This window comes from Cornus florida, unplaced genomic scaffold (genome assembly GCF_030987335.1).
Source record: "Cornus florida cultivar Cherokee Brave unplaced genomic scaffold, ASM3098733v1 CherokeeBrave_3.0.0_Hap2_Chr11, whole genome shotgun sequence".
In the NCBI taxonomy this organism is placed as follows: Eukaryota; Viridiplantae; Streptophyta; class Magnoliopsida; order Cornales; family Cornaceae; genus Cornus; species Cornus florida.
Window position 1 is genome coordinate 1,449,629 of NW_026775581.1, and position 25,166 is coordinate 1,474,794.

A 25,166-nucleotide genomic window follows, 5' to 3' on the forward strand; every position below is an offset into this window, starting at 1 on the left:
CTCATGGCATTGGTCTTAGAAACCGGATAGTACTTCTTCAAGAACTCTTGTTGCATTTCTGCCCAAGAAGTGATTGAAAAAGGCCTAAGATTGTTAAACCAATTCTTTGCCTTGTCTTTTAAGATTAATAGAAAAAGTTTGAGTCTTAAGACCTCTTCCGGCATATCCGTATATTTTACGGTGGAACAAACTTCTAGAAACTCATCCAAATGCTTATAAGGTTCTTCACTAGGAAGTCTATGAAAGTTAGGAAGCATTTGAATGGTTTGTGCTTTGATTTCATACTGATGTGCTCTAAATGGAGGCAATTGGTTGCATGTAAGTGCATTATACTCATTAGGCACATAGTGGTCTCTTAAAGCAAGAGGTGGATTAGCTACTTGAGGTGTAACATGAACACCTTGGTTTTGAATTCCTTGATTGATGATGGAAGGTTGTGGTGCATACATTGGCCTTGGCATTCCATATGGAACTTGGCCTTGTTGTTGTTGTGGTTGGTGAATGTATGGCCTAGGCATGCCTAATGGTACTTGTATGTTCTCATTGTGCACATTAGGATGAAGAATACCTTGTTGGTCTATGTGACCAAGGTCCTCAACATGATCATCACTATGGTCATCCATTGATAGATTGGTTCTATTTGAACTTCCTCTTCCCCTAGGATTTCTAACGATGGATTCAAGATGCAAATCTAAAGGGACAAGAGTTGGTCTCAATGAACGACGTCTATGCATGCACAATGCAAAACACAACAAGCACAAAGAATGACAAACACTATGCCTTCACAACAATGCAATTAGACTTCTACCACAAATACTTAATTCATACTCCCATGTTTGAAACAACAATGATGCAATGATAAGAAAAATGCCTCCACACGGGCTCACGATTTAACTAAGAAATTAAAAACAAGCCTCCATGCAGGCCGACGATTTAACTAAGGGATTGAGTAAGAAAAAGCTCACAAAGATCCTAAAGCACTTCAACTCCAAATTTAAAGCTTAGCTTAGCAAATTTTTTTAAATTTTTAGCTTTTTACTTTCTTGCTTAGCTCCATTGCTTGATGGCTCCTTTGCTTGCCTCCTAGCTCAATGCTCTTTGTCAAAGATGAACAAACACAATAAGTAACCAAAAAAAAAGAATAATAAAAATAAAGTAAAGACATGATCAAAAGAGTACTAATTCCTAATTGATTCCACAAATACGACGTTGCCTAATCAAATCAATCCCCGGCAACAGCGCCAAAAACTGTGGTCGTCGTCTTACCATAAGCTTAAAGAATGTGCATTAAGGCGAGGGCCAAGTTTTACATTTATTGAAGCCATTACTACCTTCACTAAGAATATAGTTAGGGTGAGTAGGGATCGTCCCAAGGGATTGTGAGGGTCGAACAAGATTGTGGAATCGTTATTAGGGCTAGTAGGTCAAATTATCAAACAATTGGTTGGTTGGTTGATTAGACTAGAGAGCAACTAAATTAAACTAAGTGATAACAAAATTATGCAATTAAGAGTAAATAAGAGAGAGAAGAGTCTTGAGGTTTAGAGATCACCACCAAGCAATGCATTTATATACCATTGCCAAGTGACTAATGAGGGCAAATGGTGTGTTGTAATATTGGCGTGTGTGTGTGTATGCGTTTGGTTGATTCAACAAGCAAGGATGACTAGTTAAGCATGTATTGTCTAAACATCATGTGAAAGGCACAATATATCTAAGCAATGAAGCATATATTGTCTAAACAACATGTGAAAGGCACAATAGATCAAAACAAGTCATTAATCCTTTCATTAAGCTCACAATCCAAATACAACACATGGTTAGAGACATATGCTACCTGCATTAAAAAGCATGTATCATCAATCAACAAGCATGGATTGTCCTCCCATTTAACACTACACTACAACTACACTACATCTACACTACTAGCATGAAAATAAACTAAGGGAGAGGCACAATCCATCAAGAAATGAGTATGAACTATCAAGAAAATCACAAGAGCATTCCATGAAGTACTATATTTTGACAATCTCTAAATCTATAGCATCAATACACATAGACATGCATCAATAACACAAAATCTAGAGACAAGCACATGAACATCTATTCTAGCATACATAGACATATGGATAGAATGAAATGATCAATTGAAAGCATTTAACTACATAAATCATTAAATATTCAAGATCTATATATATCAAAGTGTCAAAACATTAATTACAACACTAATCCCTCAATAATACACAAGATTAAGATATCGAAATCATGTTTGGGGCTAACTCTAGCCCCAAGAGGATGTCTAGCCACTCATGGTGATGTTGCTCCAACCCTCAAGGTCTAACTCCATGGAAGAAATCCGCTCCTTGTTGATAAAGAACTCTCCAATGGTGTCTCTAGCCTCCTCCTCTAAGCTTCTACCCTAAGAATAACCTCTAAAGTTGTATCTACCAAATGCTAAGTCTCTCCTCAAAAAGTGCATCATATTCCTTTTATAGGTAGGTCAAGTGACACACAAAATGAGTTGGGGTCGTGCAAAGCATATTCCCCAATGATTGGAAAAAGACTACTTTCAATGAGCTGGAAATTTAACTTTTTCGCACTAGAGAAAGTTCGATCGATCGAACCTTGGACTTAGATCGATCGAATTTGGCTGAGATCTATCGAACTGAGGCTGGATCGATCCAACTAGTTGAGCTTTTTGGGAAAAGACAAATTTAAGATTTTTTTGGAGATATTTTGAGGAAAAGGACAAAAGTGGTTGGTAGGGTGGTACAACTAGATAAGATCAATCATTTGGATAAGGACAAAGTGTTCGATCGATCGAAGAATGGTGTTGGATCGATCAAACTTTTGACTTTCTGCTTTGGGGTCGAGGTTTGGATCTATCATGAAGTGCTGAGATCGATCAATGTTGGATTAATCGAACCTTGAAGTTGGATCGATCGAACTTTGCTGCTTCCCACCTTTGGCTTCTTTTTGCTTCTTTCTTTTTCCATTTTGCTCCTTTCTTTGTTTCATCTCAGAATTGCTTTATTTAAGCTCTTATTTGGCTGAGTTAGCTTATTTTCAGGATAAGTGCCTGAAAATGGAAATAATACTAAATCAATCTAAAATGGTAAAGTAAGATAGATAAAGGTACTAGAATGCCTAAGCTTAAAGAGTTTAATACGCATTTTTCAGTGCTCATCATTGGGCTTAGCTCGCATAAGCTCGTGAACATAGGCTCGTTAAGGCTCGTATTAGGCTCGTTATATATATATATATATGTGCATATTAATTACGCCCAACTCACTTCTTTTCATTAATCAGGCCCAACTTAAATCCCTTCATTAATCAAGCCCAACTTAAATCCTTTCATCCACATCTCACCATCTCAGCCGTGGAGTTAATTCCTTTCATCTCACCATCTCAACCGTTGAGTTCAGAAATCAGAATTAACCTAAAAACACTATAGCCACATAATCTGTCGACAATACTCTACACAAAACGCAACGCATTTACAGGCCAATTCTCTCTCTCTCTCTCCCTGTCTCTCTCTCTCTCAGATCAACACTGAGGATACTAAAAGTGACCTGGGCTTGATATGATCCAGATTGCTGAGAACGGGTCAGGTAAGGGCAGCTGAAATGAAACAAGTCCTTGCTAAGCAGGCCCAGGTCCAGGAGGTCAATAGAGAAGCCCGCAGTAGGATGAAAGAGGTTGAGCCCAAACAAAAGGAAGGTAGATAAGGCCAGCCCATCACAAGAAAATCAGTTAGAAAGCTTCAGAAGTGGTTGTAATCGTCTATAAATAGACGAAAAGGAAAGGAAAAAAGGGTTAGAAAATGTTTAAAGTGCGTAATTTCTCTTTCTAAATTGGGGGAAAATGTTGTGCATCTTCAATGGCGCCGTCTGTGGGAAGCGATGAGGATTGATTGATGTTTGATCCAAATCGATTCGATCCAGAGTAATTTATGAAGAAGATGCTTGATCTCTGAAAGCTGAATCAATGAAATCGTGGTCTGTCTTGCTGAATCTCGGTTCTAGTTGATTTCGAAAGATTGTCATCCGATTTACGCAATTCTGATCTGTGTTTGTTCCGGTGAGATGCGCAGTTGAGACTTGTTGAGATTGTCGAATTTAGCAAGATCATCGCAGAAGTAATTCAAATCCGGCCAGTAGCGATCGGAATTCAACTAGTTTGAGTCCAGATCTAGTGCGTTTGCATTAGCAAAGCTCAGATCTGATCAGAAATCTGTGGTTAATGACTTTGCTCCGATCAGGAATGATGATCGGAGAAGAGAGCTCAAATCCATTGGAGAATGGCCAGCAGTCGAAGATCGATGAGTTAATGAGCATGATCGAAGCCCTGAGAAGAAAGAATGCAGAATTATGAGCTGGAATGGAGCGTCGTGAGGCTCCTACTATTCCAAGGCCACCTCCGGTAGGAAAGGGAGTCTTGCCGTTCAATGTTGTTCATCAAGGTGATCCAGAAGGTGTCAATCGCATGGATCCTCATCGTGAAGAAATTTTGGTAGGCGATTTACCTCCAAATGTTCGTCAGGTAGAGGATCGAGAGGGATCTATTCATTTGAAAGGATCATGCGAGAAGAAGCACCAGCGTTTGATTATAGGGCTACATCACCGTGGTAGAGTGAGTTTGCGGAGGATAGATCGTTTGATCCACCCTATCGGCCTTCAATGGCAACGTTTGATTATAGGAGTTCAGAAAGGAGATCTGCAGACCTTAGAGTTCCATCACGGTTCTTAAGGGAGAATGAAGCACTTCGTTCATCAGTAAGAACAATTACATCTCCATTCACTAACAAAATCCTAAACGCTCCAAATCCGAGGAAGTTTTCCATACCGATCTTCATTCTGTTTGATGGAACAACCGACCCGATTGATCACATCTACCACATTCAGTTGAAAATGGCTTTAAACACAAACAATGATCCTTTGATATGCAAGTGCTTCCCTATAAGTTTAGCTGGGCCAGTCCTCAATTAGTTTAAGAATCTGGCTCAAGGTTCAATTGCTAGTTTCCAGGACTTGTGCGACAAGTTCATAAGCCAGTACTATGGGAATAAACGCCCGGCCAAGGACATTTCAAGTCTCTTTACAATGAAGCAACACGAAGATGAACGACTCCAAGCTTTCCTCACCAGGTTCAACCTTGTCAAGAGCATGGTAATGGAATGTCATCCGTCTACGGCGATTCAAGTGTTCAAACTTGCAATGAACCGAGGAACACCGTTCCACACAAGCCTAGTGGTAAATACACCAAAGACCATAGACGAGCTGAATGAGAGAGCTGATGATTTTGTGCGTCTGGAAGAAGAAGAGGCAGCTAATGCAAGGAAGACATCAATTATCTCAACAAAGGAAAAGTCTAAAGCCAAAATCCGGCAAAAACAAGCTCAACCACATTGTCAGACCTCCTGGAAGGCCGAGAAGAGGCCCAGAGAGGAAGAGGCAATTACTCCACTCAGAGTTACTCTGGCAAGGCTGTATCAAGAGAATAAAGATAAGTTTCGCCCTCCCTTACCAATCAAACAACCTTTTGAACAGAGGGATCAATCTAAACATTGTGCTTTCCATAGTGACTTTGGTCATCAGACTAATGAATGCAGGAACCTAAGGAGGCAAGTAGAGATGCTGATCGCAAAAGGGGAATTTGCAGGATATGTTCAAGGGCCAGCACAGGAGCAGAATCGACCGACTGAGCAGGTCAAGATAACTCAGAAGCTGAGTCACCATAGCACTCAGCCCATTCGGATTATAAATGTAATTCATGGCTGACCTGAACAGACAGCAAAGTTAGAGGAGCTGCTCAGAACGCGACAACGCCAAGCACAAATGAAGAGGAGGATTGGCAGTGTGCATGCTTTGCATCAGCAGAACGCATCCGCACAGAAAATGTTTGACAGAACGAACCTGTTCCGCGTCCAGACCTCTCATGAAGATCCACTGGTCGTCAGTTTGACGGTAGCAGAATGCTTGGTGTGAATAGTTCTGATTGATCCAGGAAGCAGTGCGAATGTCATGCCCAAAGTAACATTTGATCAGCTTGAGATCAAGCCGAAAAGGCTCAAACCCACAGGAAATCCATTGCTGGGGTTCGCTAGGAAATGGGTGGAGCCCATTGGCATGGTAGAATTGATTGTGCAGGCTGCTGAAAGAGTTCTGACAGAGACATTTGTAGTCATTGAGATCCATCCCTCCTACAACCTTCTGATGGGAAGAGGGTGGATCCACAGAGTCCAGGGTGTTCCATCAACTCTGCATCAAGTGATGAGATGTTTAGGTCCAGATAGGAACAAAGTGATTGACATTCATGGAGATCAGGTCACGGCCAAGGAATACTACTCTGTAACTCTGAAGTCTGCTGCAAAAGGAAAAGCACCCATCCATTCTACTAACCCAAGATAACAATTACATGGTCCTGCACCTAACAACAGTGGGGAGGAGGAGCCTTCGGTCTTGATTGAAGAACCTCTTGTTGACGTGCAGATCGACCATAAGAAGCCAGATCGAACCACATAAGTGGGAACAAGATTTGTAAAAAAGGAGAAATAAGGGCTGAAGAAATCGATCGATTGCTCGATGCAGGGTTCATTAGAGAGGTCCAATACCCAGTTTGGCTCTCAAATGTCATCGTTGTGCAGAAAAAGAATGGGAAATGGAGAGTATGTATTGATTTCACTAATCTGAACAAAGCTTGCCTGAAGGATAGCTTTCCATTGCCAAAGATTGACTAGATGGTGGATGCCACTACTGGGTACGAATGGTTAACATTCCTGGACCCGTACTCGGGCTACAATCAAATCCCTATGGACCCCATTGATGAAGAGAAAACTTTTTTTGTCACCGAGCAAGGAACCTACTGGTACAAGGTCATGCCATTTGGACTAAAGAATGCTGGAGCTACTTATCAGAGGCTGATCAGCAAGATTTTCAAAAATCAAACGGGGAAGACTGTGAAGGCATACATTGATGACATGGTGGTAAAGAGTAAGAAGAAGAAAGATCACCTGGAACACCTACAAGACGTGTTCAGTGTGTTAAAGAGGTATGAAATGAAGTTTAACCCAACCAAATGCTCATTTGAGGTGAGCTCTGGCCAATTCTTAGGACACGTGGTCAATTATAGAGGAATTAAAGCCAGCCCAGCCCAAACAAAATCTCTGATCAGCAATGCAGAACCAAAAATAGTCAGAGAGGTGTACGCACTCACAAGAAGAATAGCCGCATTGAGTCAGTTCATTTCTAAATTGTTAGATCGATGTGAGCCGTTTTTCGATACAATACGAGGCCATGGAAGGCAGGCCTGGGGGGATGTGCAAAGACAAGTACTGACCAGCTTGAAGGAATATATGCGGACCCTCAAGTATTATGTGCTCTTGAGTCGGGTGAAAAACTTTTTATATACCTCGGTGTGTCCAGCATTACTACAAGTGTCGTTCTGATTCGCCGTAAGGAAGAAAAATAGTTCCTGGTGTTCTATGTCAGCAAAACAATGGCAGAACCAGAAAGAAAGTATTCAAAGGCCGAACGAATGATCCTGGCATTGGTAAATGCCAAAAGGAAACTCAGGCATTATTTTGAGTCCCACCCTGTTGTCGTTCTGACCACCTTCCCTATAAAGACGATCCTGCATAAGCCAGATCTGTCTGGAAGAATGATAAAGTGGGCCATAGAGCTGAGCTAATTTGACATAACTTATGAACCCAGAACAACCATCAAAGGTCAGGTAGTGGCTGATTTCCAGCTAAAATGTGATACCGAAGACTTGGAAGAGGATCGTGAAGGTTCTCTTGGAAAATTTTCGTCGATGACTCGTCAAATCAAATGGGAGTAGGAATTGGGATCAGACTCCAAACACCAGAGGGTACTACGCTGAGCCAAGTGATTAGACTTGAGTTTAACGCAACCAATAATGAGGCTGAATACGAAGCATTGCTGGCTGGACTGAAGTTGGCTAAGGAATTGAAGATCAAAAGTTTAGTTGCTTTTAGTGATTCGCAGCTAATAATACGGCAGGTAACTGGAGAATATGGAACTAAAGATGAGACAATGGAAGCCTACCATTCTGCTGTTCTGTATGAAGCGAAAGACTTCGATCAAATCAAATTTATCCAATTGTCGAGAGAATATAATGAAGATGCCAATCGATTGGCATGTAGTGCATCTAGTTCTGGAGAAACGTTGGCTAGAGTTATCCCAATTGATGTGTCGAACCAGCCATCCATCTTTAATGAACCGTCCAGTTCGAACCCTCAGCAAGTTAATGTTATTCTATACGAGCCGAGCTGGATTGACCCAATCTTGACTTTCATACGGGATGGTGTGCTGCCCGAGCGAAAAGATGAGGCAAGAAAGATCAGGTCAAAGGCTGCGAAGTATGTTATTGTGCAAAATCAACTATACAAACGGTCTTTTTTAGGTCCATACTTAAAATGTGTTACCCCCATAGAAGCTGGGCAGATCTTGCGAACCATTCATGAGGGTGTATGTGGCAATCATTCAGGGGGAAGATCTCTGGCATAGGGGTATTTTTGGCCGAATATGTCACGGGATACAGAAGAATTCTCCAGAAGATGCGATAAATGCCAAAGGTTCGGACCATTGATACATCAACCACCTGAAGACTTGCACGTAATGGCTGGCCTTTCGCGCAATGGGGGATGGATGTGGTTGGCCCTCTGCTGACTGCAAGGTCATAGAACAAATACGTTCTACTAGCCATAGATTACTTTACCAAATAGGTGGAGGCAGAGCCGTATCCAAGTGTGACCCAAACTCAAGTAAGGCGCTTTATCTGGAGCAATATTATTTGTCGTTTTAGCGTTCCAAGGTCAATTTTTATGGACAATGGGACTAATCTCGACAGCAAACAAGTGAGGAAGTTGCTGGAAGAGTATGGAATTAATTAAAAGTTGGCAGCAGTTAGCCATCCACAGGCAAATTGTCAAGCTGAGATTACGAATAGAACAATCTTTTCCTGCATCAAGAAGAAGCTCGAAGATGAAAAAGGAAAATGGTTGTACGAGCTTCCGAACATCTTGTGGGCTTAAAGAATAACCCCGAAACGGCCGACCGGGGAGAGCCCATTCACTATGGCGTACGGCACCGAGGCAGTGATACCGGTAGAGCACTTAGTTCCAACTGTTAGGAGCTTAGCGTGTAATCAAGAGCAGAATGATAGCATGTTAAGGTTTAATCTTGATCTGTTGGAGGAGAAAAGAGACGCAGCTGCAATAAGGCTTGCATCTTATCAACAGATGCTCATGAATAGCCATAACAAAAGGGTGAAGTATAGAGACTTTGCCCTTGGCGATCTAGTTCTGAAAAAGAAGGTTGGGGTAGTCAAAAAGATGTTTTCACCATGGGAAGGTCCATGACGGGTTGCAAAAGTCATAGGAAATGGGGCATACGTTCTGGAGACCATGGCAGGAAGGTTGGTCAATAAACCATGGAATGCAACGAGTTGAATGCCAGACTCTTGCACAAAAAAATAAATATATACCGAGTGGCAAGTGACATTCTAGCCGACGCCAGGCACTTAGCAGAGCGAGTGGCAACTGGCACTACGAGCCGAACACCAGACTCCTGCACAAAAAATAAAAAAAGCCAAGTAGCAAGTGGCATTCTAGCCGAGCACTAGGCACTACGAGCCGAACACCAGACTCCTGCACAAAAGTAAATATATGCCGAGTGGCAAGTGGTATTCTAGCCGAGTGCCAGACACTTAGCAAAGTAAGTGGCAAGTGGCACTATTAGCCAAACGCCAAACACTTGCACACAAAAAAAAAAAAAATTGAAAAGTGGCATTCTAGCTGAGTGCCAAGCACTTAGAAAAGTAAGTGGCAAGTGACACTATTAGCCGAACGCCAAACACTTATCACAACAAAAAATAAAATAATAAAATAAAATAAAATAAATTAAAAGATCGAATTGTCATGTCATTCAGGGTTAAAGAATGGAAGTTTTGTAAAAAACAGATATATCATTCCCCTTTCATTTATCACAAAATAAGTTCTTGAGTACATGAGTTAATGTTCTGGAGGTACATGAATTCTTGAACACTTGTAAAAAATAAAAAAAATAAACTGCTGTAGAGGTCCACAGAACTTTAGTTGGCAGGTTCCTCTCCTAGCCCAGACTCATTGTCTCCCCCACCATTACCCTCTGGCTCATTGTTGACCTCTCCACCGTTAGTTGTTTCATTATCTCTGGGGGGAGAGTCAAGATGGATAACCCCCTCAGTCAGCGTAAGTCTGTTAGAGGCAACTGATGTGGAAGGGATGATAGTGGTGATAAGAGGGACGTTCAGAGGGAAAAAGGGTGGAGCAATCCCTGAAGCTGTAATCTCTCTGCATTCAATCTTGGCCTCAAGTAAGCTCTCTGATTCAACAAATCTCTTAAAGGCAGCAGAGAGAGACTTAAGCTTCTTGTTCAGAGCTTTAATGCTCTTTTGGAAGGTAAACATCCCAAATAGATTCTGTACAAGGGAAAGGATGTTCTGGCTAGTTCAACCATCAAATAATTAAAATGAAAAAGAAATGTATCTCAAGGGGAGGAAGAGTTACCTCAACGGCAGCTGCTGGGAACCGCCGGTACATCTCACTGAAGGTCATCTTGTTCTGGAAAAGCAAATGAAGTAAGAGAGTCCTGGAATAAAGAATCTGTGGGGCCAATGGTCGAGCCATCCTCACGGCTGAGCAAGGGGCGCCATGGGAGAATGGATGGTGTGGAACCAAAGGTTCTAGCAGATTCACCCTCCGGTATGAATAACTAAGGAGGGGGCAAAGGATCAGTGATCCTGAAAGAGGTCACCCTGGCCCTCTGCGCTGGTGGGATGTCGCTCTGATCATGACCACCCTCAGGCATCGGCCTTTTGCCCAGGCTCTTCTGTGACATACCAGCTCAGACTGGAGGAGATCCTCCATTGTTTCGAGAAGAACCCCCAACATCCTGAGTGTCATCTGAAAAAGTGTCAACCAGAATGTTAGAGGACTCATTGATCGATTCAGTGGGTTAAGCCTCAGTAGAATAATCTACAACTTGAGCCTTAATAGGGATAGACGTAGAGGGCCCAGCAATAGAATGATCTACAACTTGAGCCTTAGTAGGGATAGACGTAGAGGGCCCAGCAATAGAATGATCTACAACTTGAGTTACAACTGGGACAGTCATAACTTGTTCCGGAGCTGGGGACAGTTGAGGAAGTTGTTGTGGTGACAGGTGCAGCAGAAGGAGTGGGAGCAGAGTGTCTCCTCCTGCTGAAGGATGGAATCTAAATACTCTCCATTGTAGATCCTAAGAGAAATATGTCAGAAAGATTGTCAGAAGTAAGCAAGTCAGTAGCTGAAGGGATGTTGTTCAGCACTCTCTCTTTTAGGACGTCAAGCTTGGCCCTACAAATGCTGTAAACCAGTTCGTCATGATGTATTTGAAGACATTTACAAAGAAAAGTACAAAAACGGGGAAGGCAATTTTCACAATGGCAGTCAATGGGATGTTTTTTAAGCTTCTTATAGCCAGAGACCAAGCACTCTCCAAAGGTGGTAGGGATAGGGAAGGACTGACTGAACGGAGTTCCCCAATTCCCACTGACCCTAATTAGGTTTTGTCTCCAACCCTTTTCAAAAGAGAGCTTGTCCGTACAGATGGATCGTTTTTCAATAGGATAGAAGTGAAAGTACTTCTCACTGTGCTTGATTCTATTAATTCGGTAACAAAGTAAGAGGTCAATAATATCTAGATTGAGATCCCTATCACTGTTCAAGAGCAGAAAGACTGAAATTACCCTAAGGAAGTTAGGGTTAACCTGTAGAGGGAAAAGCCCCAATTTATTGAAGACATAACAAAAGAATGGGTGTAGAGGGAACCTAATTACATTTAAGTCAATAGCAGAGAATAAAATTTCTCCAGGAAGGAGACCCTCACCAGAGCTCTTATCTAGATTTGTGGGATAGATTCTAAGGGAAACGTCATTCGGGATGCTATTCTTAGAACGAGTGGTGTCCAAATTAAGGGGAGCCATGGAAAGGGGGAAGAATCTTTGGATCTAAAAGTTTTTCTTTCAAAAAGAATAGCAAAAGAAAGAAACTAACCTTGGGAAATGAGTTCACGAAGTACCCTGCGACAATACAAGAGCCAAATCGCAAAGAAAAACTCGTCGGAAAATGCAGGAGGATGACAGAGGTAATCGGAGAAGACGACGACAGAGGATGAAGGTGGGAGAGATTAAAGGAAGACAGAGATTGAGGGGTTAGGGTTTTTTAAAGAGAAGAAATGGAGGCAACTCAGTGTTCAAAGGGTTAAGGCGAAAGTGGCGCAGCAGATCTCAAGGTATGGATCTTCAAGCCAGCCGTTCGATTCCCCATGTCATCACTCCGAGCCGTCAAATCATGATTGTGTCTTTTCGATATTCTCACCCTAATTAATTAGGGAGAGATTATAGGGGGAAATGAGGATACTAAATGTAACGACCCGGATTTCTCAATCTGGTGCGTTAGTGATGAACCGAAAGTTGACCCGATAACAGACACGAAATGTGGAAGCGAAAGAAGCCAAATGACCTCAAGAGATGTACGTCATCCCTAAGGCCCCAAAATGACTCTTCATGAAGCCACGGAACTCAAATGAGCCAAGCAAATGAAGCAAGAATGCCTAACCCGAAAAGAGATGAACTAAGGGCAAAATGGTCATTTCTCACTTAAAAGGGTGCCACCGTGCACACCATTGGAAGAATAACGAAAAATGAACAAAATTAGACTCAAGAATCGTCTAATTCTGAGTCCGGGCAAAAAATATATGAAATTCCAACATTCGATGTGAAAGTTATGAAGTAATGACTTAACATTTTCTAATATTTTCATAATAAACTTTGAAAACAAAAGTGCATAGAAAACGAGATACATGTTATTGGCCTCCGGCCTCATCTCATACATATTAAATACATTGAAAAGAGTGCACTTACGTACACTTTACATATACGAATCAACGAATACAAGTTTAAACAAATAGGGCTACAAAGTGGCATCTTATGCTAACACTTGCATAAAATAGAAACTTAGAAACTGTAAGCCATCCAAGGAGCAATGGAATCTTCAAATCCTGAATCATGTACCTGAAATATGCCCCAGTATCGTAGGGGTGAGTAACATAAAGCTACTCGTAGGAGATGAACATGCATTGACCTAGCATTTTACAATTTTATCACCTTATGGTGAAACATGTTAAAGGGGCTCATACCACCTAACGTCTATGTTAAGATGAGACACAGGGAGCATCCTAAGCTACCTAGATCATTTCTATCATAATCACATTGTTCATGCAATTCAAACAACATGGAAACATGTTATACACGGCAACAAGATATAGATTCTCAAAGTCTTCAACTTGAAATCCAAAATACGAAAATAACAAGTGTGGGTCATGCCACCTAATGTCTATGTTCAAAATGAATCTATAAGGTCATTCCTAAACTACATTTGAACATCAAAACACAAATTATGATATCAATGCAATTTAACCAACAATAGAACTTCCAATACAATGCATGAAGCATGCTTTCACAAAGCTACATCTTAAGCTCAAAATAGGAAATCAAATAAGGAACAACAACTTACGATATCATCTAGTTATCAACTTGAAATAAAATACGAAATCAAACAAAGTGGATACTCGGACGTCACGCCGGATCAGATCGACAACATAATTACTTTAGGGTTACTAGCCCATGGGTAACCTCTCTATGTGCGCACTAGACTATATAGAGGGACAATCCCCCGTACTAAAACCAAGTCCTAGCCGTAGCCAAACAACGACATCCCCAAGTTTTCAAAATCAACAAATTGTGTAACAACGTATATATATCAACATGTACATACAAGATATCAACTATTTACCAAGCACAATCCAAATTTTGGAAACTTATATAATACATGCTCAAAATTCACAACTACTATGGCATGTAAGATGTCAAATACAAAGTGTGGAATTCCTTACACATAGCAACAATATATTCAGTAAGGAAAAACATATTCTCATGAATATAAAAGTAGCAACTATGTTATCCAATGCTCAAAAGTAATCAAGTGAACATACATCAAATCCAAATCCATAATTTAAATATAGAAACAACTTCCAAAATGCAATTAAATCCATGGAGTAATAAAGTAGAATTTAATTAAACATAAATAGTTAAATTCTCTAAATTCCAAGTTAATCCATATAATCTCAATTTAATATATATTGAAAGACATGTCATGGTCATCATATATATAACATCAAATGACAAGTTAAGTGATTAAAACACTTAAAACAAAATTAATCAAGCTAATTAATTAATTTACTCTAGATTTTTAAATAATTCCAAATGCCCTCAATTTAATCAATGTTAGAGAACATGCCAAGGCTTATTTAAATACCACATTACAACTTGATTTAATACTTGATACAACCATGTGAATTAAACTTTCACTAAAGATAAATATTAAATAAAAGTTGTAATTCTTAATCAAATGATCCAAATTTAATATATGTTAACCAACATATCTAAGCATAATTTCCTAACATGTTACAATTCAAATCAAAGTTATACATCATCATAAATTTTAAATCTTATACAAAGAAATAAAAATTACTAACTTTCTAGATTTGATACAAGGCATATATATATGTTGTATAATCATGGCAAACACACAATACAACACACAAATAATCCTAAAACATTCCCTACCTCAATTGGAATGAAAATCCCAATTACCACCGAAATGAAATCGCCCCAAATTTTTGGTCCGCAAAACAGATTTTTTAGCTTGCTACCTTCAACTTGTAAAATTCATAAAAAAATCAACTCTAACCCAAATTGAATGAATCCAAAGCCCAATGAAAGCTTAAACATTGTAATTTGATAATATCAATTTAGTTTAACAAAATATTTTCCCAATTGAAACAGTTTTGACCCACAACTTTGAAACAAATTCTGCCCAAAAAACACATTTTCAGCCTGTAGCTTCCAACTTTGAAAATTCATGAAAAATTCATTTGACATCCAAATTAGGCAAACCTAATTTATTTTGGAAGTAAACATATGAGAGTATAAAACTAGAAATTTAACCCATGATCCAATGTCAAAAGGTTAGTGAAATAAATCATCTAAAAATATGTTTTCCAGCTGCAATAAAAACATAGACAGCAAATAGTTTCAGATTTTTAAAAAAAAATTAGAAATGCTCTAAAATCGTGAAAAAAATCTGAGTAGTGTAAAACCCCTGAGGAAAGTTTCAGTAAAATTTCAAGGCAATTGAAGCACCACAGCTTCATATAAAAATTCATTTCCGGACCGACAAGGAAAAGCTTCAAATTTCCAGCAACTAGCTTGCAACTTCAAAAATTCATAACTAATTCATTTTAAATCCAAATTACATGAAACCAAAACTAAATGAAAGCTAATTGAGTATATTTTCATATTCTGTATTTAATTTGACAAGATTAATTTCAAGTTAAAATAGTTTAAGGGCAAAATACAAGTCCTTCTCTTCCATGCATGTAAAACACTCAATAATGACATAAAAATACTTCAAAATAATAGATCAATACCTCACTAGAGAATTGAATCTCTAGATATCAAAGCAAAACTAGGAGTTAGGCTAGATCCTTCAAGGGTTTTGAAGAGGAGGATGAGGGGAACAAAAAGTATTCCAAACTTTATGGTCTAAAGTAAGTGGAAGGGCCTCAAAGATCAAGGTCAATGCCTAAGGCTTCAAGCTCCATCCATGGAGGCTAGGGTTTTCTTGTAAGGAAGAGAATGAAATAATGTGGTTAAGTGTGAGTGGAGGAAATAGAAATCCTCCACTCACTATGTGCTCTTACACCATGGTCAACACACACATCTATGGTCAATTGCACAAAAACCCTCCTTTAAAACCATAATCCCAAAGTGGCCTAAAGATATTTGCAAGACTAAATTGTGAAACTACACTTGTCACCAATCTATGGCTCCTTCCTAGGCTTAATCCCACACCTACACTTGTCAACCGTGCAAGCCAACAAGTGCACCAATCCTAGGCCAACAAGTGGGTGAATCCTCACCCTCCAAATGTCATCATCCAATGCATTAAAATGTTTCCACACAAATGTCAACAAGTGGACCAATGAAAGTGGGACACTTGTCACACTTTTCAAAAATTACAAAAAGGTCCTTTTTGAAAATATCTTCCAAATTTAATTGCAAAATGGTCCCCAAGATGAAAAATAATTCCTTATTTAATTACACTAAAACCCCACAAGTTAAGAATAATTACACTAAAGTATGCATTAATGCCCCTTTATGAAAGAAGTAAGAAATCAACATGCTTTTCTAGAAAAGTAAAAATACCAATATCATGGAAATCAAATATCATGAATGCATGCAAAACCGGAATCAAATCCGAGCACAAAAAGTGAAGTTGTGCAATGAAAAAGGATAAACGACAAAAAGACAAAATGTGAATAGTGTTCGGAAAAACAAAATATGGAAATGACACAATCCCCAAAGGAATTTGTCAATCCAAGGAAAAGAGTCTCGGAAATCATTCCAGAGCACTTGAGACGACATCAAGTGATGAAAAACCAAACACAAAAAGGAAAAGACAACGGAAAAAAAAAAATATCCGTTAAAATCTGAGAAAAAAAAAAAAAAAGGAAGAAAAATAACCGGGTCATTACAACCTTCCCACCTTAAAGGGATTTCGTTCCCGAAATCTAGCCCCAACAAAACAAAAAGGCGAAACCAGGATAACTACGGAGTACATCTCTGAATATCCCTCACAACATGCTACAAAAGTAATCCCAAAACTGAAAACAACGTACAACCCCATGTCATTCGCACCCACGTGCTCATGATAGGACTACCCCTCAAAAGAAAAGTGATCACATGGCCACACCACAAGTCGAAACTCACACACAGAACTTAAGGCCAGACGAGGGAATGGAAGACAACAATCGAAAGCACCACTCCTGACGAACCATCATAAGGAACCAAAAACAACCACCAACAGAACTCCAAGATATCCATGAATCAAATCAAAGTACTAAACAAAGACGACATGGCAGTACGAATAGCGACCAGAACCCGCCTACGACGTACTCAAATGTGTGGTAGCAATGACAATTCCTAGTGTCCGCCCACACTTACTCGTCAGTAAGGTAGCATCGACGGCAACTAGCACCCGCCCACAGCACACAACTTGTACGGTAGCATGACAATATAAGGCACCAATTCATAACCTGCCCCCACTAGGTCTACCCATGAAACCTCTCAATACAAACGACTTCAATGTCAAAAATGATCATTACCAAAAGCACTACGGAAACCAACATTTTGTGAGAATTAAGATATGGTCCAAAGATGTCCGGCTGGACCATCCTGGCCAATACCAAAACTCTGACAACAATGCCATAGGTACCGCTACGCTTAAAGCCTTAAATCCTTAATACAAAAAGACCAACAATTTTAACATCTCAAAACACTACTATCAACAACATCAATTACGAATCCAAAGTCTGACAAGCAAAACAACATCTCCAAAATCCCAGATATCATCCTAAAATAGATCAACTATAAGACTACTCACCGTAATCAAACATCGAATCAAAATCCCTATCACGGATAACTAGATCCTCGAAATACAAGTCCACGAAGTCACACACACATCAAAATCTGGACAACCAAGGTCATAGAATGAGTCTCTCAAAATCGTACTTGACAACACCAAGCTAAATCAAAATTTCTCAATTTCGATCCATCTATAAACAACCACTGGAACTACGATTCCTCAAGGCCATGCCTAGTCATAACTAGGATGAGAAAACTCTACAAGCAAGCCATATCCAACAACGATCCTCCAAAACTCCTCCTAAGAGTCAACAAAATTCAGGCCTCCAAAACTGGAACAAGTCTCCAAAAGACATTCTCAAAAGAGCATCGAGCTCACCTCACGAATCAAACAATCCTCAAAGATATGGACATAAGTCTCTATAAAATGATCTCACACCAATCAACTCACTTGAGCACCACAACCATCAACAACCACAGCAGGAACTCCCCAAGGGAAGACACGAAAGAAAGGGGACCACCAGTCCTAAAAAGGACAACACCACGACTCCATCTCTGAAATAAAAGATAATAAAGTCAACGACTTCACCCCCTACATGGAAGTAAGTCGACCAAAATCTATCAAATCCTCACCAAGGACTCAAGACAATAACGATGATCCTCATGGACCCACCAACCCCAAAACAGTGCACAACACAACAGAGGGAAGAGACTCACTCCTTGTGAAGTCCCTAACACGAACCAGCACAAAACCATTGTGGAAACCCGCATACAGACTACGTGCGACCAAGGGAAACGAATGGGAAAACCAAACCTGAAAGTCATGCATATGACAAGGAATGCAACTACCAGAAAGAAAATCTACTTACATAGATGAAAATCAAAAGCACATGCTGCATGTCTCCACATAAACACAAAAGCATGTCATTAAAGTGCAGTAACAACATGGCATCTCGAAACATATAAGAAAGGCATGCTATTGCCACACAACAAGAAGGCAAACGTGGATAGACCTCCACCTACTCATGCATCACAATATCATAAATCATACTACTAACATGGTAGTAAAAGAAACTGCAGAAAATAAAAGTGATGCAACAATAAACCCTATGGATATCGTGTCCTAAAATGCCTAGGTAAAAAGGAAGGACCAGTCCTAGCCATACACTGACTCCAAAAACCAATGCAACAACAACCTGGCTCAAAACAAACGTGAGCCCTTACCACAATGGTAAGACTCTTACAATCCATCTCTGAATCTAACGGTGACACTACAAGTAACACTAACAATGCAATGCTCTCTCTACCCGAAGCATCTATTAATCGACTTGACCCGAAAAGCGTCATCGCGCAAGGAGAACTCAAAGGAAATGGCAACTCTAGCCATACAATCAGACAACCAAATCGATCACTACGACTGATCCCCAAAATAACCATCATCATTATCGATCAAAAGGACTACACCTGTCGGAACAAAACCCAACGCTGATTCCATCCGAACTGCACTCGTAGTTTGCCAATACAGTAGCATGACAGTGCCATGCACCCACCCACAACGTACCCGCCCACGAAAATTGCAATCTCAGAGGAACCTTCCAAAACAACCAAGGATCCCAAAAGGTCCAAAACCTAACCATGGCCTAAAATCAACAAATCCAGTACTACGGTTGTGCCTAATGGCTCACCCCACGAGAGCCTAAACAAAAGGTGTCTCTCCACCCACCTCAAAACCAACTTTAGGTCAACAACAACCTAAACTACAATACAACTATGACTACAATCACCATCAACCTCAACTCGAGCCTCAATTACCAATCTCGTGTCATGCCAAATATGCAACACAGTTATGCATATACAAATCTGATCTAGAATACATCATATGTCATGCTCTTTACATGATAATTAAATCATGCTAAACAAACGGCATGCCACATGTAGCACGTAAGCACATAAACATGTTATCAAACCAAAACATGTTATCATGAAGCATATAAGCCCATAAAGCATGGCAACATAAGCATGATATGCACCCAAAACCCGTCGTCCAAGGTATTCAAACCTAGGAGCTCTAATACCACCTGTAACGACCCGGATTTCTCAACCCGGTGCGTTAGTGATGAACCAGAAATTGACCCGATAACGGACACGAAATGCGGAAGCGAAAGAAGCTAAATGACCTCAAGAGATGTACGTCATCCCTAAGGCCCCAAAATGACTCTCCATGAAGCCACGGAACTCAAATGAGCCAAACAAATGAAGCAAGAATGCCTAACCCGAAAAAAGATGAACTAGGGGCAAAATGGTCATTTCTCACTTAAAAGGGTGCCACCGTGCACACCATTGGAAGGACAACGAAAAATGAACAAAATTAGACACAAGAATCGTCTGATTCTGAGTTCGGGCAAAAAAGATAAGAAATTCCAACACCCGATGCGAAAGTTATAAAGGAATGACTTAACATTTTCTAATATTTTCATAATAAACTTTGAAAACAAAAGTGCATAGAAAATGAGATACATGCCATTGGCCTCCGGCCTCATCCCATACATGTTAAATACATTGAAAAGAGTGCACTTACGGACACTTTACATATACGAATCAACGAATACAAGTTTAAACAAATAGGGCTACAAAGAGGCATCTTATGCTAACGCTTGCATAAAATAGAAACTTAGAAACTGTAAGCCATCCAAGGAGCAATGGAATCTTTAAATCCTGAGTCCTGTACCTTAAATATGCCCCAGTATTGTAGGGGTGAGTAACATAAAGCTACTCGTAGGAGATGAGCATGCATCGACCTAACATTTTACAATTTTATCACCTTATGGTGAAACATGTTAAAGGGGCTCATGCCACCTAACGTCTATGTCAAGATGAGACCTAGGGAGCATCCTAAGCTACCTAGATCATTTCTATCATAATCACATTGTTCATGCAATTCAAACAATATGGAAACATGTTATACAAGGCAACAAGATATAGATTCTCAAAGTTTTCAACTTGAAATCCAAAATACGAAAATAACAAGTGTGAGTCATGCCACCTAACGTCTATGTTCAAAATGAATCTATAAGGTCATTCCTAAACTACATTTGAACATCAAAACACAAATTATGATATCAATGCAATTTAACCAACAATGGAACTTCCAATACAACGCATGAAGCATGCTTTAACAAAGCTACATCTTAAGCTCAAAATAGGAAATCAAATAAGGAACAACAAGTTACGATATCATCTAGTTATCAACTTGAAATGAAATACGAAATCAAACAAAGTGGATACTCGGACGTCACACCGAATCAAACCGACAACATAATTACTTTAGGGTTACTAGCCCATGGGTAACCTCCCTATGTGCGCACTAGACTATATAGAGGGACAATCCCCCGTACTAGAACCAAGTCCTAGCCGTAGCCAAACAACGACATCCCCAAGTTTCCAAAATCAACAAATTGTGTAACAACGTATATATATCAACATGTATATACAAGATATCAACTATTTACCAAGCACAATCCAAATTTTGGAAACTTATATAATACATGCTCAAAATTCACAACTACTATGGCATGTAAGATGTCAAATACAAAGTGTGCAATTCCTTACACATAGCAACAATATATTCAATAAGGAAAAACATATTCTCATGAATATAAAAGTAACAACTATGTTATCCAATACTCAAAAGTAATCAAGTGAACATACATCAAATCCAAATCCATGATTTAAATATAGAAACTACTTCCAAAATGCAATTAAATCCATGGAGTAATAAAGTAGAATTTAATTAAACATAAATAGTTAAATTCTCTAAATTCCAAGTTAATCCAAATAATCTCAATTTAATATATATTGAAAGACATGTCATGGTCATCATATATATAGCATCAAATGACTAGTTCAGTGATTAAAACACTCGAAACAAAATTAATCAAGCTAATTAATTAATTTACTCTAGATTTTTAAACAATTCCAAATTGCCTCAATTTAATCTATGTTAGAGAACATGCCAAGGCCTATTTAAATACCACATTACAACTTGATTTAATACTTGATACAACCATGTGAATTAAACTTTCACTAAAGATAAATATTAAATAAAAGTTGTAATTCTTAATCAAATGATCCAAATTTAATATATGTTAACCAACATATCAAAGCATAATTTCCTAACATGTTACAATTCAAATCAAAGTTATACATCATCATAAATTTTAAATCTTATACAAAGAAATAAAAATTACTAACTTTCTAGATTTGATACAAGGCATATATATATGTTGTATAATCATGGCAAATACACAATACAACACACAAATAATCCTAAAACATTCCCTATCTCAATTGGAATGAAAATCTCAATTACCACCGAAATGAAATCGCCCCAAATTTTCAGTCCGCAAAACAGATTTTTCAGCTTGCTACCTTCAACTTGTAAAATTCATAAAAAATTCAACTCTAACCCAAATTGAATGAATCCAAAGCCCAATGAAAGCTTAAACACTGTAATTTGATAATATCAATTTAGTTTAACAAAATATTTTTCCAATTGAAACAGTTTTGACCCATAACTTTGAAACAAATTCTGCCCAGAAAACACATTTTCAGCTTGCAACTTTCAACTTTGAAAATTCATGAAAAATTCATTTAACATCCAAATTGGGCAAACCTAATTTATTTTGGAAGTAAACATATGAGAGTGTAAAACTGGAAATTTAAGCCATGATCCAATGTCAAAAGGTTAGTGAAATAAATCATTTAAAAATATATTTTCCAGCTGCAATAAAAACATGGACAGTAGATAGTTTCGGATTTTTAAAAAAAATTAGAAATTCTCTAAAATCGTAAAAAAATTCTGAATGGTGTAAAACCCCTGGGGAAAGTTCCAGTAAAAATTTTAAGGCAATTAAAGCACCAAAGCTTTATATAAAAATTCATTTCCGGACCAAAAAGGAAAAGCTTCAAATTTCCAACAACTAGCTTGCAACTTCAAAAATTCATAACTATTTCATTTTAAATCCAAATTACATGAAACCAAAACTAAATGAAAAATAATTGAGTATATTTTCATATTCTATATTTAATTTAACAAGATTAATTTCAAGTTAAAACAGTTTAAGGGCAAAATACAAGTCCTTCTCTTCCATGCATGTAAAACACTCAATAATGACATAAAAATACTTCAAAATAATAGATCAATACCTCACTAGAGAATTGAATCTCTAGATACAAAAGCAAAACTAGGAGTTAGGCTAGATCCTTCAAGGGTTTTGAAGAGGAGGATGAGGGGAATAAAAAATATTCCAAGCTTTATGGTCTAAAGTAAGTGGAAGGGCCTCAAAGATCAAGGTCAATATCTAAGGCTTCAAGCTCCATCCATAGAGGCTAAGGTTTTCTTGTAAGGAAGAGAATGAAATAATGTGGTTAAGTATGAGTGGAGGAAATAAAAATCCTCCACTCATATGTGCTCTTACACCATGGTCAACACACACATCTATGGTCAATTGCACAAAAACCCTTCTTTAAAACCATAATCCCAAAGTGGCCTAAAGATATTTGCAAGACTAAATTGTGAACCTACACTTGTCACCAATCCATGGCTTCTTCTTAGGCTTAATCCCACACCTACACTTGTTAACCATTCAAGCCAACAAGTGGGTGAATCCTCACCCTCCAAATGTCATCATCCAATGCATTAAAATGTTTCCACACAAATGTCAACAAGTGGACCAATGAGAGTGGGACACTTGTCACACTTTTCAAAAATTACAAAAAAGTCCTTTTTGAAAATATCTTCTAAATTTAATTGCAAAATGGTCCCCAAGATAAAAAAAATAATTACTTTATTTAATTACACTAAAACCCCACAAGTTAAGAATAATTACACTAAAGTATGCGTTAATGCCCCTTTATGAAAGAAGTAAGCAATCAATATACTTTTCTAGAAAAGTAAAAATACCAATATCATGAAAATCAAATATCATGAATGCATGCAAAACTGGAATCAAATCCGAGCACAAAAAGTGAGGTTGTGCAAGGAAAATGGATAAACAAGAAAAAGACAAAATGTGAATAGTATTCGGAAAAATAAAATATGAAAATGACACAATCCCCAAAGGAAGTTGTTAATCCAAGGAAAAGAGTCTCGGAAATCATTCCAAAGCACTCGAGACGACATCAAGTGATGAAAAACCGAACCCAAAAAAGAAAAGACAACGGAAAAAAAAATATCCGTTAAAATCTGAGAAAAAGAAAAGGAAGAAAAATGACCGGGTCATTACACTAAAAGTGACCTGGGCTTGATACGATCCGGATTGCTGAGAACGGGTCCGGTAAGGGCAGCTGAAATGAAGCAAGTCCTTGCTGAGCGGGCCTAGGTCCAGGAGGTTAGTAGAGAAGCCCGCAGTAGGATGAAAGGGGTTGGGCCCAAACAAAAGGAAGGTAGACAAGGCCAGCCCATCATAAGAAAATCAGTTAGAAAGCTTCAGGAGTGGTTGTAACCGTCTATAAGTAAACAAAAAGGAAAGGGAAAAAGGGTTGGAAAATGTTTGAAGTGCGTAATTTCTCTTTCTAAATTGGGGGAAAATTTTGTGCATCTTCAAACACCAACCTAAATTCTTCTGACATCACTCCACAAGCCACATAGCTATCGCTCAAACGAATCTTAAGACGGAACTGCAGTATGGAAACCTGGTAATATTTGATTTTTATCTTGAAAATTTGATCTTTATTTATTTATTTATATATCTTTTTTGTATTTCTTTTTTCCTTGGAGATTTAGATAAGATCTCATGTAAGAGATTAGTTACTTTCTTGAATATGGAATTCATTCTACTACTTGAGTATATTGAAATTTTCACTGAAAAAATTAAAAAAAAAAAAAAAAAAAAACAAAAACAAAAACAAAAAAATGGATGCACTAGTTTTTGGTTCTTGGCTGCCTTATGTGAAAAATTCTCTAGTTGCAGATGTAGAAATATGTTCTCCGAATCTCTGACACATCTCTGTTTTTTTTTGTTGAATTCTATACATCTTGTTTATGCATAGAAGGCACAATTAGGGAAGCAAATTTGGAGGGTGTATATAAATAAGCCCGAGCACCCCTTCAAAGATTTCGAGCCAAGCCCGAACAACCCAAAACTCGACTCGGCTCGACTCATTTGCAGCCCTACTTGTTCAAACTTATTCTTAATTTGTTAGAATTAAGTTTTTTTAAAAAGCTTGGAGGGTATTGAAATCGGCCTCCAAAATCTGTAATTCCATGGTGCTATTCTTGATTTCTAGCTCAAGAATCCTAATATAACATAATAAGAGACTCTTATTTATCAAATATTTTTAAATAACTCTTATGCATTTTTCGAAAAAAAATCTATATGTAATAGGTCCAGCACCTAGTTGGAACAAAGAAAAGTATTGGATAATAAGAGTAAGGATTTAATTAGTACTTCTCTTGATTTCCTTTCCTTGCACAGCTTACTAAACATATTATACTACTGCAAATGAGTTCTTCAAATTGACCGTTTTAATAACAATGTGCTAGTCAATTTTTTAAGTTATATAATTCATATTTGTTA

General features: G+C 38.5%; 1 protein-coding gene and 1 long non-coding RNA gene across 2 annotated transcripts; one reads left to right on the forward strand and one right to left on the reverse strand.

Annotated features, from left to right (window-relative positions):
- Positions 1-4,380: 4,380 nt before the first annotated feature.
- LOC132286452 (uncharacterized) lies at positions 4,381-6,410 on the forward strand. The gene is made up of 5 exons (XM_059788788.1): positions 4,381-4,741; positions 5,008-5,488; positions 5,612-5,708; positions 5,790-5,958; positions 6,007-6,410. The coding sequence occupies exons 1-5, from the start codon at positions 4,381-4,383 to the stop codon at positions 6,408-6,410; spliced, it is 1,512 nt and encodes a 503-aa protein (XP_059644771.1).
- A 13,633-nt stretch (positions 6,411-20,043) lies between these two features.
- On the reverse strand, positions 20,044-23,061 carry LOC132286704 (uncharacterized). Its single transcript, XR_009472843.1, has 2 exons — positions 22,795-23,061; positions 20,044-20,317 (listed from the first exon to the last, which is right to left on the reverse strand). It is a non-coding gene; the product is annotated as an uncharacterized LOC132286704 (long non-coding RNA).
- Positions 23,062-25,166: the final 2,105 nt, after the last annotated feature.